The following is a 14,436-nucleotide window of genomic DNA, read 5'->3' on the forward strand; positions in this document are numbered from 1 at the left end:
CTGAAAAAGAAAACTAAGATAACTTTCTCTAGCATATATTAAAAATGTTAATAAAGATAACAGGTTGAACTGTTTGATGTTAGAGAAGACAAGGATCAGTGGAACTGAATAGAATCCAGAAGTTGGCCCAAATATAGATGGATATTTAGACCATGGCATAGGTGGCATTTTAAATCAGTAGGGGAAAGAATTATTCAGTAAGTGGTATTGACACAATTCAGTAGCCATTTGGAGAAGTTTAAAGCCAGTGGCTCCAAATGTCAGGGAGCCAAAGGCGGTACTTCTGTGCTAGTTATAGCTAAGACACATTCATCTTTTGAAGAGGTAAGCCCTCTATGTCCCCTCTCCTGCTCTATAGAGCTGGTGAGTACCAGAGAACAGGACTAAGAATAGTCCTCTTGTTACTCATTTTGCAGTTACTTCCCCTATACACCCAAAAGTTATTTCTATTAACTTGTCCTTTTTTTTTCTTTTTTGAGACAGGGTCTGACTCTGTCACCCAGCCTGGAGTGCAGTGGTGCAGTCTCCACTTACTGCAACCTCCGCCTCCCTGGTTCAAGCAATTGTCCTGCCTCAGCCCCCCAAGAAGCTGGGACTACAGGTGTACGCCACCATGCCCAGCTAGTTTTTGTATTTTTAGTAGACAGGGTTTCGCCATGTTGCCCAGGTTGGTCTTGAACTCCTGAGCTCAAATGATCCGCCCGCCTCGGCCTCCCAAAGTGCTGGGATTACAGATGTGAACCACCATGTCATTTCTGTCCCTTCTTTCAATATTTATCGTATACCTATTTATTAATATGGCCACCATTTTCCCTAGATGTTTTCTTTAATCACCTTCAGGTTCTAACCCAACTCACCGTTAATATTATGGATTTTTTTTTTATCAGCATCTCTTTACCATCCATTTCCTACTTCTCTCTTGAAATCTTTTCTCACTCCTGTCAGCATCCACTGTTTAGCATGTCCACCATAGTCCTGAATCTGGATCTTCTCTTTGGCAGCATCTTGTCATTTCGCCAGATATCAAGACTGTTTCTGTTTTGTTTTTTTGTTTTGGGAGGGTCTCGCCCTGTCACCCAGGCTGAAGTGCAGTGGCGCATTTCAGCTCACTGCAGCCTTGACCTCCCCAGGCTCAAGCAATCCTCCTGCCTCAGCTGCCCTCCTCCCCTGACCAAGACTGTTTCTGAGTGCTATGAGAACTACATCAAAGCTCTGTTCTCCTCTAGTGTTAGCTTCATTTAAATATGATACGGTCCCTTCACATACTTACCTCTCTCATTTCAGATTGTGAGATGGGGACTGAGAACAAGGAGGTGATTCCCAAGGAAGAAATTTCTGAAGAATCTGAGCCACATGGGTCATTATTAGAAAAATTTCCAAAAGTGGTTTACCAAGGTCATGAGTTTGGAGCAGGATGTGAAGAAGACATGTTGGAGGGACATTCGAGAGAGTCCATGGAAGAGGTTATAGAGCAGATGTCTCCTCAGGAGAGAGACTTTCCATCAGGGTTGATGATCTTTAAGAAATCACCCTCAAGTGAGAAAGACCGGGAGAATAATGAGAGTGAGAGAGGCTGCAGTCCCAGCCCAAATCTGGTTACACATCAGGGAGATACAACAGAGGGAGTTAGTGCATTTGCTACCTCTGGCCAAAACTTCCTAGAGATTTTAGAATCTAACAAAACACAGAGAAGTTCTGTGGGAGAAAAGCCTCATACATGTAAAGAATGTGGGAAAGCCTTTAATCAGAACTCACATCTCATCCAGCATATGAGAGTTCATAGTGGAGAAAAACCCTTTGAATGTAAAGAATGTGGAAAGACATTTGGAACTAATTCAAGCCTTCGACGGCACCTGAGAATTCATGCTGGAGAAAAACCCTTTGCTTGTAATGAATGTGGAAAGGCCTTCATTCAGAGTTCACACCTTATTCACCATCATAGAATTCATACTGGAGAGAGACCCTATAAATGTGAAGAATGTGGTAAAGCCTTCAGTCAAAATTCAGCCCTTATTCTACACCAGAGAATCCATACTGGAGAGAAACCGTATGAATGTAATGAATGTGGGAAGACCTTTAGGGTTAGTTCACAGCTTATTCAGCATCAGAGAATTCATACTGAAGAAAGATACCATGAATGCAATGAGTGTGGCAAAGCCTTCAAGCATAGCTCAGGCCTTATTAGACACCAGAAAATTCATACTGGAGAAAAACCATATCTGTGTAATGAATGTGGGAAGGGCTTCGGGCAGAGTTCTGAGCTTATCCGGCATCAGAGAATTCATACAGGGGACAAACCCTATGAATGTAATGAATGTGGGAAAACTTTTGGCCAGAACTCAGAGATTATTAGACATATTAGAATTCATACTGGTGAGAAGCCCTATGTATGTAAGGAATGTGGGAAGGCCTTCAGGGGGAACTCAGAACTTCTTAGACACGAGAGAATTCACACTGGAGAGAAACCCTATGAATGCTTTGAGTGTGGAAAGGCTTTCAGGCGGACCTCTCACCTTGTTGTCCACCAGAGAATTCATACTGGAGAGAAACCCCATCAATGTAATGAGTGTGCAAGAACCTTTTGGGATAATTCTGAGCTGCTTCTCCACCAGAAAATTCATATTGGAGAGAAACCTTATGAATGTAGCGAGTGTGAGAAAACATTTAGCCAGCATTCCCAACTTATCATACATCAGAGAATTCACACTGGAGAGAAGCCTTATGAGTGCCAAGAATGTCAGAAGACTTTTAGTCGGAGCTCTCACCTCCTCCGACATCAAAGTGTTCACTGTATGGAGTAATCTGCAAAATAGGAAAGCTTTTAGTGGAAAAGCTAAAGTCCAACTTATTCATTTGTTCATAATATGCAAATATGCGCCCCAAGTATTCAAATCCAATGAATGGACAGAACCTCCTCTGTCCTCCCACTGATTTTAAATAGTTGGTTGAAGAAGATGAGGCACTTTTTTTTTTTTTTAAGCATTGGGGTCTTGCTCTGTTGCCCAGGATGGGATGCAGTGGCACAGTCGTAACTCACTGCTTCCTTGAACTCCTGGGCTCAAACAGTCCTGCCTCAGCCTTCCAAGTAGCTAGGACTGCAGGCACTAATGAGGCACTTTTATGAATTATTCATTGAGAGGTTTCAGTGTGCTAAGTTAAATCATAAAAGCTCTTTCAGGCCTTAATTTCCCCTCTGTCCTTCCTTCCCCTTCTCCTCCCCCAGTGGATCACATAACAAACATTAAGGGTCTGTACCAGCCATCTTTCCTAAATTACTCTTCAGCAAAATTGTGGGAACAGGATTCCACCACCTCCTAAGAACGAGAGTTGACTCATTGACTGTTACCCCCTGAAATATTAGAAAGTCATAACTTAGAAGACACACCTCATTCTCCTGTCCACTGTTTAGCATTGGAATAAGTTAGTAAGCTGTTATTAGCTTCAAAGTCATCCAGCCCTGCTATGAAGTTACTTTAGAAGATGGCAGCATTAATGAAGCAGGCTCATTTCACATCTGTCAGGCTTCCTTATTCAACTGAAGAGGCTGCCATGATGGAGGAACTGACAGGCAATTTACAACGGGATTATAAGTGAAGGCCTTAGAATCCAGAGGGGCCGATTAGGCAACACCAGGGGATAAACAGTTGAGGTCCCACTGCTCGGCATGGGCAGAAGCAGCTCTTCAGGAGCTGTCCACACTTCAGGGGTGCTCAGACTGACTGCTCCTAAGAATTCTGCTGCATATATTTTTAGCCCCATCTCCTGCCACTGCTGACAGATATTGTGACAGTAAGTAGCAGAGAGGACTGTGGCTTCACCTCCTCCCGGCACCTGGCTACAGTGATGAGCCAGTTCACCTGATGACAAACCAGGGTCTGGCCTTGCCAAAGCACTTAAGTTCTCATGACCTGGACCCCACTGGAGGCCCTGGTTAAGTCAGGATGTCGTAGCCTCTTCTTGGTTTTGCCCCTTGGCCTTGAAATTCTTTTTTCTTGAATAACTTTAAAAAAATAGAGATAAAGTGTTGCTATGTTGCCCAGGCTGGTCTTGAATGCCTGGGCTCCAGCAATCTTTTTGCCTCAACTTCCCAAAGTATTGAGATTACAGGTGTGAGCTACCATGCCCGGCCTTGAAATTCTTTCTTCGCTATGTCTGCATGTTTTTTGTGTTCTATATTTATTTCTTCTTTAAGGAAACAGCCTACATTTTTCATGTGTCCATGTTTCTGAGGCAGTGGGTGATAGTGGGAATTGCACTAATGGGGGTCCAGCAGGCCTGGGGTCTGGTCTTAGCGCTAGACCTTGAATAAGGCACTTCACCTGCTGGTCTCCAATTTTCTCCTCTGTAAAATGAAAGAGTTGAACTAAGTGATCTCAAAAGTTTCAACCAGCCCAATAATTCCTTAATTCTTTAAAAATTTAACTTTATATATCTTTATTATTCTTTAACCTCATCTTTGTTACACTAATATCAGTCACTAATATTTATTGAGTGTTTACTACCTGACAGGCACAGTGCCAGTTTACATTTTAATTTTCACATCATTTCTATGATGTGGGTACTCATTTTTTTAAAGCTTTATGAAGGTATAATTTACATACTATAAAATTCACCTGTTTTAAGTGTTCAGTTGAATGATTTTTAATTTACATAGTGGTGCAACCATCAATGATGTGGGTATTCTTACCCCAATTTAAAAGATAAGAAGGGGCAGTGTTAAGTAATTGACCCATGATTCCACAGCTAGTAAGAGCGACAGCCAAGACTCCAAACCTGGTTGATGCTCTTAACCACTGTGCTGTGCCGCAGGTAGGCAGATTCATTACTGCCTTATCTGAAACCCTTTGCACAGTTTCTATTACTGATTTCTATGTAGATTTGAATATAACAAATTTAAATAATGTCCTTGGTAACAGAACTGATCACAGCCAAAAAAAATTCACCAAATGGGTTTATTCTGTTGTCCAATATAGGTGTCTTCCCAGGTTTATATCCTTGGCTTGAGAAAAGGGTTGTACAAATAGATGATTGCAGAGTTTCCACATCCTTCCAGATACCTCTGCCTCTAACAGTCACACTCTTAGTAAGGGAAGTTGTTTGATTTACTTCTTCCCTTAGGTTGATTACAAGTGAAGTGCGCCGTCTTATTCCTTTTTCATTGCTGGAGCACAAATTGAATTGTGCCCAGACCATATCTTTCTCACATGAAACCTGGATCTCACCTATCCCTTCCATGCCTGATTCCCGTGTTTGCATATTTTATTTCCACATTTACCTCTTGTCAGCCCTGATAGAGAATTTGGCACCCCTTCAAGCTTCTAAACAATCTATGCACACAAACACCCCTGAGCAATATGGACTTCACTGAAGATAGTGTGTAAGCAAAGGAGAAGAGTTCACATTGTGCATCCTATTAGACATTTTGTTCTCAGAAGTACCTTACTGGCCAAACCAATGAAGGTTTTTCTCTTGTCCTCCCCTCTCAAGGCTCAGTCACCTCAACTCCTTTTTGCCTACTAGATATCCAATCCATCACCTCGCCTCCCCTGGCCCTAGCTCAATTACCCTCTTAAACCCATTCCTGCTCAGCAAAACGTCCTCTAGTTCACTATTCATTCATTTGAACATTAGGAGGCAATTTAGTGACCTGTTGTACCTGACCATGTTCTTAAGGCGGAGGTCTCACGTCTCATTCCCAGAAAAATCTACCATATATAGATACATATTCCCCGCCCCGCCCCAGATTTCTGGTGAATGAAATCACCTGTATCTTATTAGGTACATGTACGCAAATCCTTAACCTCAATTCTCTGTCCTCTTCATGTCTTACCCAGATATCTCAGGAAGATTTCTCTTTTCCTTCTGTTTGCCTCCCTCTTCAACTTACTTGGGAGTCAGCATCTGACCACAGTCGTGACTGGTAATGATGATTTGTGCAAATACTATTAAGGAAAGGACATGAATTGTCTTAATTTTAGACCCATTAAAAAACCGCACAGGCCTCAATCTTAAAAGTCCTATCTAAATACCCAGAAATACGCTTCAGAATTTTTGAAGCTATGCCCATGTACAAAATTTTCTTCCTTCCCTAATTTTAATGGTATACTAACACCTTAGGTAAATAAAATATTTCTTTACTATTTTATTGATATAATGCCTTTGTCATGTTTATTCCAAATTGCATTATGTTTCACTATGGTTTTTAATAAGGACTTTATCAGTTTCATCCCCACCTTGTAAGTTTCACCTTACCTAAATACCCCCCACATGCTTGTTAGCTCCTGGTTTTGCATACAGTGTACATTCTGTGTCCTTGATCTGCTTTGCTTGGTGAGATCCTTCATCTTAAATAACAGGACAAGTGTTATCTATTGTGTGTGTGTTGGTATACACGTTTTTCTTCATGATTAGCAACTTAAAATATTCCGGACCATTTGTATGGCCTTTAACAAAAAATCACCTTATTACTGAAATTTCAGGGTGGCGGCGGGTGCTGCTGATTGTTTACCATTAAATTTTTTACAAGTGTTCTGACTCCTGGCGGATGCCAGGTTCTTAATGCTGTTAAGTCATGAATCTTCTTTGAGAACCAGGATAGCTCTGCCCGGAAAAATGTACATGCAGTTTCAGATAATTGATGGACTTCCTGAAACTCATCCTCTGAACCCTGTTCCCCAAATCAAACATTTAACTTAAAAAAAAAAAAAAAAGACCGAGTCACTTCCCCAATAATTTCCTCTTCACCGCACCCCTCAGCTTTTGGAATGAAGCTATGTCAAAAAGACCTGCCTGGGTGAACCCCTGCAAATGGAGGTCAGCTGGACCTCAGTAAAAGCCCAGTGGGAAGGAGCGGGGACGATTCTGGAGATCACATGAGGAAGGGAGCAGCCTCAGCAGCGCAGGTGGACACAGTCGTCAACCACTCGCTGGCCGCCTGCGACATGAAGCACCTGCGCTGGGCGCGGCGGGTAAGCGCCGACACTAGCGGGCGCCTGAACAGTCCAGCGGCGTCAGCGCTGCGGAGCAGGAAAGGGTCCCAAACGCAGGGCGGCCATGCAGCGTGGCGCCCACCTGTCCCTCTCCTCGAAGCGCTGAGCCAGCACGATGCACATAAGGGAAGGAGGAAGGTGGCTTGAGGGCAGTGACCGACCGGACAGTGGAAGCCCATTTCAGGAGCCCCGGTACCCGAGCTCGGGCCCCTTTCCAATCCCCCAGGCGTCCTTCCCATGTCCTTGTCTCCTAGTCCTGGGAATCGACGGCCACTCCACTCTCCTGCAGTACCGCGGACAAGAACACCATGTACTCTTCACAGGCAGGTGTCTTCTGGTGGACCCAACTCTGTTGGTACTTGTCGTCTCCAAAAAGTCCCCAAATGCGCTAGAGGCCAGCCAGCCCGGTATCCGAGAGGTAAGAGCCCCGGCGGCGCAGGCGGAAGCGTGTCTGTCGCGAGGCCTCTCTAGGACTCCGGGAGGACCCCTCGTTAGCGCAGGACCTCGGCAGCCGGGGGTTGGGCTCGAGGGCTGAGGGCGGCGCGCCATGCGCGGATTAGCTGCCATCCGGCGGGTCTTTCTGCCGGGGACCAGTGGGGTCGGACGCTGAGGGCCGAGGAACCCCCCCCACCCCGCCACCGCACCGGGCGGGCTCTGGGGCGTCCGCGGAGGCTCCCACGTGCGTGTGCGGGGTGGGGTCGGGGTGGCAGTTGGGGGCAAATCAGTGGGCCTGTAGTTTTGTCTCTCCGCCTGCTGGGATTTGCAGTTTGTGAGGACGTTTCACATCTCACGGATATTTACGGAGTCCCTTCCGCGGCCCAGGCTCTTCTGGACACCAAACCAGGCCTAATATAACTATTTAATATCTAATTATTACAATTAAACTTATTTGCAGTCGGGAAGCATAGACTCAAAACACGAAAGGCAGGGTTGGCTTTAGAAAGAAGTCACTGTCGTCTAAGACTGTCAGAGGGGCTAAGAAGATAGGTATGGAGGGCCGGGCGCCGTGGCTCACGCCTGTAATCCCAGCACTTTGGGAGGCCTAGGCGGGTGGATCACCTGAGGTCAGGAGTTCGAGACCAGCCTGGCCAACATGGTGAAACCCCGTCTCTACTAAAAATACAAAAATTAGCTGGGCGTGGTGGCGTATACCTGTAATCCCAGCTACTCGGGAGGCTGAGGCGAGAATCACTTGAACCCGGGAGGCAGATGTTGCAGTGAGCCGAGATCGCGCCATTGCACTCCAGCCTGGGCGACAGAGCCAGACTCCCTCTCAAAAAAAAAAAAAAAAAAAACAACCCAAGGGCTGGGCGCAGTGGCTCACGCCTGTAATCCCAGGACTTTGGGAGGCTGAGGCGGGTGGATCACGAGGTCAGGAGTTTGAGACCAGCCTGGCCAACCTGGTGAAACCCTGTGTGTACTAAAAATACAAAAAAATTAGCCCGGCGTGGTGCCAGGCGCCTGTAGTCCCAGCTACTCGGGAGGCCAAGGCAGAAGAATCGCTTGAACCTGGGAGGCAGAGGTTGCAGTGAGCTGAGAATGCCCCACTGCACTCCAGCCTGCGTGACAGAGTGAGACTCCGTCTCAAAAAAAAAAAAATAATAATAAGAAAAAGAGAGGTATGGAAGTTATGAGTGTCAGAGACAGTGGAGTTGATCATTTGAGGCCTTTTGCTAAGAGGGACGGTGGTTATGTGCTGGGAGTGGGCAGAGGTCTGGGAGGCTTTCTGGCAGATTATCCAGAGAATCATCAAGAAAGGAGCAAATGCGGTCCAGGCGAGATGGCTCACGCCTGTAATCCCAGCACTTTCGGAGGCTGAGGCGGGTGGATTGCCTGAGGTCAGGAGTTTGAGACCAGCCTGGTCAACATGGTAAAACCCTGTCTCTACTAAAAGAACAAAAATTGGCCGGGCGTGGTGGTACGCGCCTGTAATCCCAGCTACTCGGGAGGCTGAGGCAGGAGAATTGCTTGAACCTGGGAGGTGGAGGTTGCAGTGAGCCGAGATTGCGCCGCTGCACTCCAGCCTGGGTGACACAGCGAGACTCTGTCTCAGAAAAAAAAAAAAATAGAAAAAGAAAAAGTAGAAAGAAAAGAGCAAATGCTTCTATGCCCTTGGTCAGCTGGGTATGTCGCGCATTCTCCAAGCTGGACTGTGGATGGGGGTGCGGAGGGATTTAGTTGGAGTAGGCACTATAAATCTAGGTTCTATTCCACTGACTCTGAAGGCAGGGGAATCCCAGGAGTGCCCTGAATGTGGGAAGGACCTGGGAGAGCTTCATGCCTTCAGGTGGAGGTGGGAGATTCCTCTGCATTCGTGTTCACGCTGGTGAGAAACACTACTATGTAGAGTGTGGGAAAGCCTTGAGATGGAATTCTCACCTTCGAGTTCATCAGGAAATTCACACTGGAGAGGACCTTTGAATGCCAGTGTGGGAAAGACCAGCCCAGTTCTCATCAACTTCAGCATCCGAGCATGCACAGTGCCCAGGGATATGGGGACTTACTCACTGTAGGACACTTTCATTCTGACATGAAACTTTGATCTTGCCTCTTCTTCACTGGGGGCAGTAATTTTGCTTTGCTCCTTGAGGACAGGGCTAACTTGTAGAATAGTGTTCACCCCAGGGTTGCCACTCAAAAATCAATAAATGAATGAATGAATAAGAGGCAACAAATGATGATCTGATTTTTCTGTGATGTGGGCAAGTACAGTGTTGAACAGGTGAACCAAAACCTTTCTTTAGTTGAGGGAATTTATCATACCATTTACTCAAAAACAAGATAGCCACAGGTTGCTTTAAACACATCCATGCCGGGCGCTGTGGCTCATGCCACTTTGGGAAGCTGAGGTGGGCAGATCACCTGAGGTCGGGAGTTCGAGACCAGCCTGACCAACACGGAGAAACCCCCGTCTCTACTAAAAATACAAAATTAGCCGGGCGAGGTGGCGCATGCCTGTAATCTCAGCTACGCAGGAGGCTGAGGCAGAAGAATCGCTTGAACCCAGGAGGTGGAGGTTGCGGTGAGTCGACATTGTGCCATTGCACTCCAGCCTCAGTGGAGGTTGCGGTGAGTCGACATTGTGCCATTGCACTCCAGCCTCAGCAACAAGGGCGAAACTCCGTCTCAAAAAACAAACAAAAAAACACATCCCTATCAGCCGTGAAAAGCAAAGGAAGAAGAAATCAGATCTTTTGCCTGTATCATCCTCAAAAATCTTTCTTTCATACTCCTCACCAGCCTCCTGTCCATCCTCCCCACGCTTTGGAAATTACAGCTCTCATCATACCCCTTACTTCTCAGGACCCTTTTCCCCACTCTCACCCTGCCCCTGGAGCCCATGGCATCCTGGGGGAAAAATCCTTTCTGTGGCATTCAAGACCCTTGACAACTGGTCCCAGAACCTCCCATCCCAGCACCGGCACCAGCACCATGCACCAGCCACCCTGATCTGCTTATACTCACATACACCCAGCACTTTGATGCCTCCTTGCCTTTACAGACTCCATCCCTCCTCCCAGGGCACCGCTGTCCATTTAACACCCACCCCCACCCTTCTTTACTTCTAGCTTCAAGGACCATTGCAAAGGGCTTGTCCTCTGAGGCCTTCCCTGACACTCCTCCAATCCCCCGGCAGTAGCAGTTTCCTCCCAAGGGCTCCTAAGGCCAAGGATTGATTCACAGTTGTTGACTTAGTCCATCTTCCCCACTAGACTGGGACCTCCCCAAGGGCAGACACTAGGTCTGAATCACCTTCGAGTCCCAGGCATTGTCCAGTCCAGGGCTGGGTCCAGAGGGAGACATTCTGTGAACATTTGTGCTGATCAGTCCTCAGTTGAACTGAGGGAACTACCTGCAGATCTCTGGAGCCCTGTGCGACTCTCTCCTCTCTGGTGCTCTTCTACCACAGCCTCTCTGAATTCTCAAGTCTGTCTTCTCAACTCAGGGAATCTGCTGGCTGTTTGCGTTCCTCCTTCTGGCACTGCAGCCTAGAAACTCACCCTATAGAAAGCTGGGCCGGGCCAGGCCAGGCGCAGTGCCTCACGCCTGTAATCCCAGCACTTTAAGAGGCCAAGGCAGGAGGATCACTTGAGCCCAGGAGTTCCAGACCAGCCTGGTCAACGTGGCAAAACCCTGTCCCTACAAAAAATACAAATATCAGCCAGGTGTGGTGCTGTGCACCTGTAGTCCCAGCTACTTGGAAGTCTAGGAGGTCGAGGCCACAGTGAACTATCAGCATGAGACCCTGTCTCAAAAAAAAAAAAAAAAAAAGAAAAGAAAGCTGGGCCAGTGCTAGGACTTCTCTCATTTGTTTCCCTTCCCTCAGGGCTCTTTCACATTGCCTGTTGCCCAGTTCTGAAAATTATTGTTTCATATATTTTATCTGGCTTTCTAATGTGGGACGGTAAATTCAGTCCCTGTTACTCCATCATGGTTTCATGGTTGGAAGCAGAAAAAAGAAATTTGTTTCTATTTTTTTTTTTAACAGGGTCTCACTTTGTCACCCAGGCTAGAGTGCACTGGCGCAATCTCGGCTCACTGTAGCCTCCACCTCCCAGGTTCAACCAATCCTTTTGTGTCAGCCCCCCAAGTAGCTGGGATTACAGGTGTGTGCCACCATGCCTGGCTAATTTTTGTATTTTTTGTAGAGATGAGGTTTTGCCATGTTTCCCAGGCTGGTCTGGAACTCCTGAGCTCAAGTGATCCGCCTACCTCAGCCCCCCAAAATGCTAGGATTACAGGCGTAAGCAACTGCGCCCAGCCAGATTTGCTCATTTGATATAAGGTTTATGTGTATGCCAATTCTGTGGCTGATGGAACTCTTTCAAGGCTTTCATTTTTTAAATAAAGACCTTCATTTCTCATTGTTCCATTAAGCAATTAAGGTGACAGCATTAATTTGCAGAATTAACAAGAATTAATTACATTTAATCTTTTTTTTTTTTTTTTTTGAGACGGAGTCTCGCTCTTGTTGTCCAGGCTGGAGAGCAGTGGCGTGATCTCGGCTCACTGCAACCTCCGCCTCCTAGGTTCAAGCGATTCTCCTGCCTCAGCCTCCTGAGTAGCTGGGATTACAGGCACCCACCACCATACCCAGCTAATTTTTTGTAATTTTAGTAGAGACGCGGTTTCACCATGTTGGCCAGGCTGGTGTCAAACTCCTGAGCTCATGTGATCCACCCGCCTCGGCTTCCCAAAGTGCTGGGATTACAGGCATGAGCCACCATGCCCATTCAATTACATTTAATTTTAAATTTAATTAAATTTTGCATTGGTTCCTGGGCAGTAGAGACAGTCTCATCAGTGGGACCAAGCACTCATGTGTCTGGGAAGCAGTGCTGATTGGGACAGTGAGTTTGGCTTTCTCTGCTCCACAATTCAAGTTAGAAATGCAAAAGCCCCACTTTTCTTCCTTGCAGCTCTGAGTAAAGAGTACCGTGTGCACAGGCTTTGAAATCATATTTAGGTTCAGATCTTGGCTCTGGCACTTATCAATTATGTGGCCTTGGACAAACTATTTCATCTATTTTAGTCTTTTTCTTCATCCGTAACATTGCAACATAAAGCCTCCTTCTGAAGGTTAGTAGTACAGTTCAAACACCGCTTCAGTAATTTTCGGGTGCCTGGAAGAGGAAAGTGACTCCCTTAACCCTAAGCCCAAAGCTTCCCCACTTCCTTGTGCTCCCTGGTTTGCAGCTCTCCTCCCTCGCCCCCAGGGCTTACGGCCACACTGTCTGTAGGGCAGCTGCTCTGCCACCTCTGGCCTCAGGGTCCTCTTGGGTGTGTACAGAGGCAGATGCCTGAGAAAGGCCTGTAGAATGGGGCTCCTGGACAGAGCCTAAGGCTCTTGGTAGGAAAACTTAGAGCCATTTGCACTGTTTGGCTTGAAGCATAAACTGAGCTGGAGTCTAGAGGGAGGGTGGGCTGGTTTCTGCCTGGCAGTCAGATCTACCCCCAAAAGTCCTACTGATCTTGCCCCTTTCATACTTTCCAAATCTGTCTCCTCTTCTACATCCCCATGGCCACTCCCTCAGTTTAGGTAGCCATATTACTTGGAGGTTACCACAAGTCTCCTAATAAGAGTCCGTTTTCAGTTTTCCACACTGCAGATGACGTGATCTTTCTGAAGTACATAACTGAGTAACTGACGGTCTCACTCCCTAGTAATGGCTCCCTACTGCTCTTAAATCCAAATCCCTTAGGTGGCTTAAAAGGTCTTGATATCTGCTACACTTCATCTCTCCAACTTCATCAAATGCATTTGTCCCTTGCACTCTATACAACAGGTACACTAAAAAATGTTTTTTTTTTTTTTTTAATTTTTAGATAGGATTTTGCTATGTTGCCCAGGCTGGACGACCTCGGCCTCCAAGTAGCTGGGACTATACGTACCTGCCACAGTGCCTGGCTTGTGTTGGTAGATATTTATCAACTAGCTAATAGCTAGTTCCAAACCAAAAAGTCTCTTATTTGCTGCATATGCTGATTTCCATGGTGTGAATACTCCCACCATGGCTAACTTCAGTGCAGACTTGGGAAGGGACGCGCAAAACTGGCTCTTGCCAGCCTGTACCGACCGGCTCTAGCACAACACTGGACTAGCCACACCCTATACAATAAGGTCTGAATTTCAGTCTTGGTCAGGGGGGTGTGGGCTCTTAGAAGTTTGCTTCTTGAGACTTCTCCCTCAGCCCTAGAGGTAGTAGTTGTTCCCTTTTCTGCTATTCCTGTATTTTTTGACGCAGAGTCTCACTTCATCACCCAGACTGGGGTGCAGTGGTGTGATCATGACTTACTGTAGCCTCAACCTCCCAGGCTCAGGTGATTCTCCCACCTCAGCCTCCTAAGTAGCTGGGACTATAGGCACGTACCACCATACCTGGCTAATTTTTTGTATCTTTTTGTAGAGATGGGGTTTCACCATGTTGCTCAGGCTGGTCTTGAACTCCTGGGTTCAAGCCATCTACCCACCTTGGCCTCCCAAAGTGCTGGGATTACAGGAGTGAGCCATCATGCCTGGCCTATTCCTATATTCTTGTTTGAGAGGGAGTCTCACTCCGTCTCCCAGGCTGGAGTGCAGCAGCACGATCTTGGCTCACTGCCACCTCCACCTCCTTGGTTCAGGCAATTCTCCTATCTCAGCCACCCGAATAGCTGGGATTATAGGCGCGCACCACCATGCCCAGATAATTTTTTTTTTTTTTGTATTTTTAGTAGAGACGGGGTTTCACCATGTTGGCCAGGCTGGTCTCAAACTCCTGACCTCAAGTGGTTCAACTGCCTCGGCCTCTCAACGTGTTCGGATTACAGGCGTGAGCCACCGTGCCCAGCCCCTATATTCTTTAGAGAGCTCTTTACTCCCTTTAGCAGATAAACCCTTTTTACTAGTTAATACTTCTTTAAATTTTCTTCAAATTACTAGTGTGGTTTTTGTCCCCTGCCTGGA

The 14,436-nt window shown here is 46.6% G+C and overlaps 1 protein-coding gene across 3 annotated transcripts in view; it reads left to right on the forward strand.

Annotated features, from left to right (window-relative positions):
* ZFP3 (ZFP3 zinc finger protein) overlaps window positions 1–14,436 on the forward strand; it is a 36,647-nt gene that overhangs the window by 12,526 nt on the left and 9,685 nt on the right. For all 3 annotated transcript variants that reach the window (XM_063700546.1, XM_055367233.2, XM_055367232.2), the window contains exon 2: window positions 1,285–7,407. In XM_063700546.1, coding sequence (XP_063556616.1) covers window positions 1,293–2,801 — 1,509 coding nt within the window. In that variant the 5' untranslated portion in view covers window positions 1,285–1,292 and the 3' untranslated portion in view covers window positions 2,802–7,407. The remainder of the gene's footprint in view (window positions 1–1,284; window positions 7,408–14,436) is intronic.

This window comes from Gorilla gorilla, chromosome 19, assembly GCF_029281585.2.
Source record: "Gorilla gorilla gorilla isolate KB3781 chromosome 19, NHGRI_mGorGor1-v2.1_pri, whole genome shotgun sequence".
NCBI classification, from domain to species: domain Eukaryota; kingdom Metazoa; phylum Chordata; class Mammalia; order Primates; family Hominidae; genus Gorilla; species Gorilla gorilla.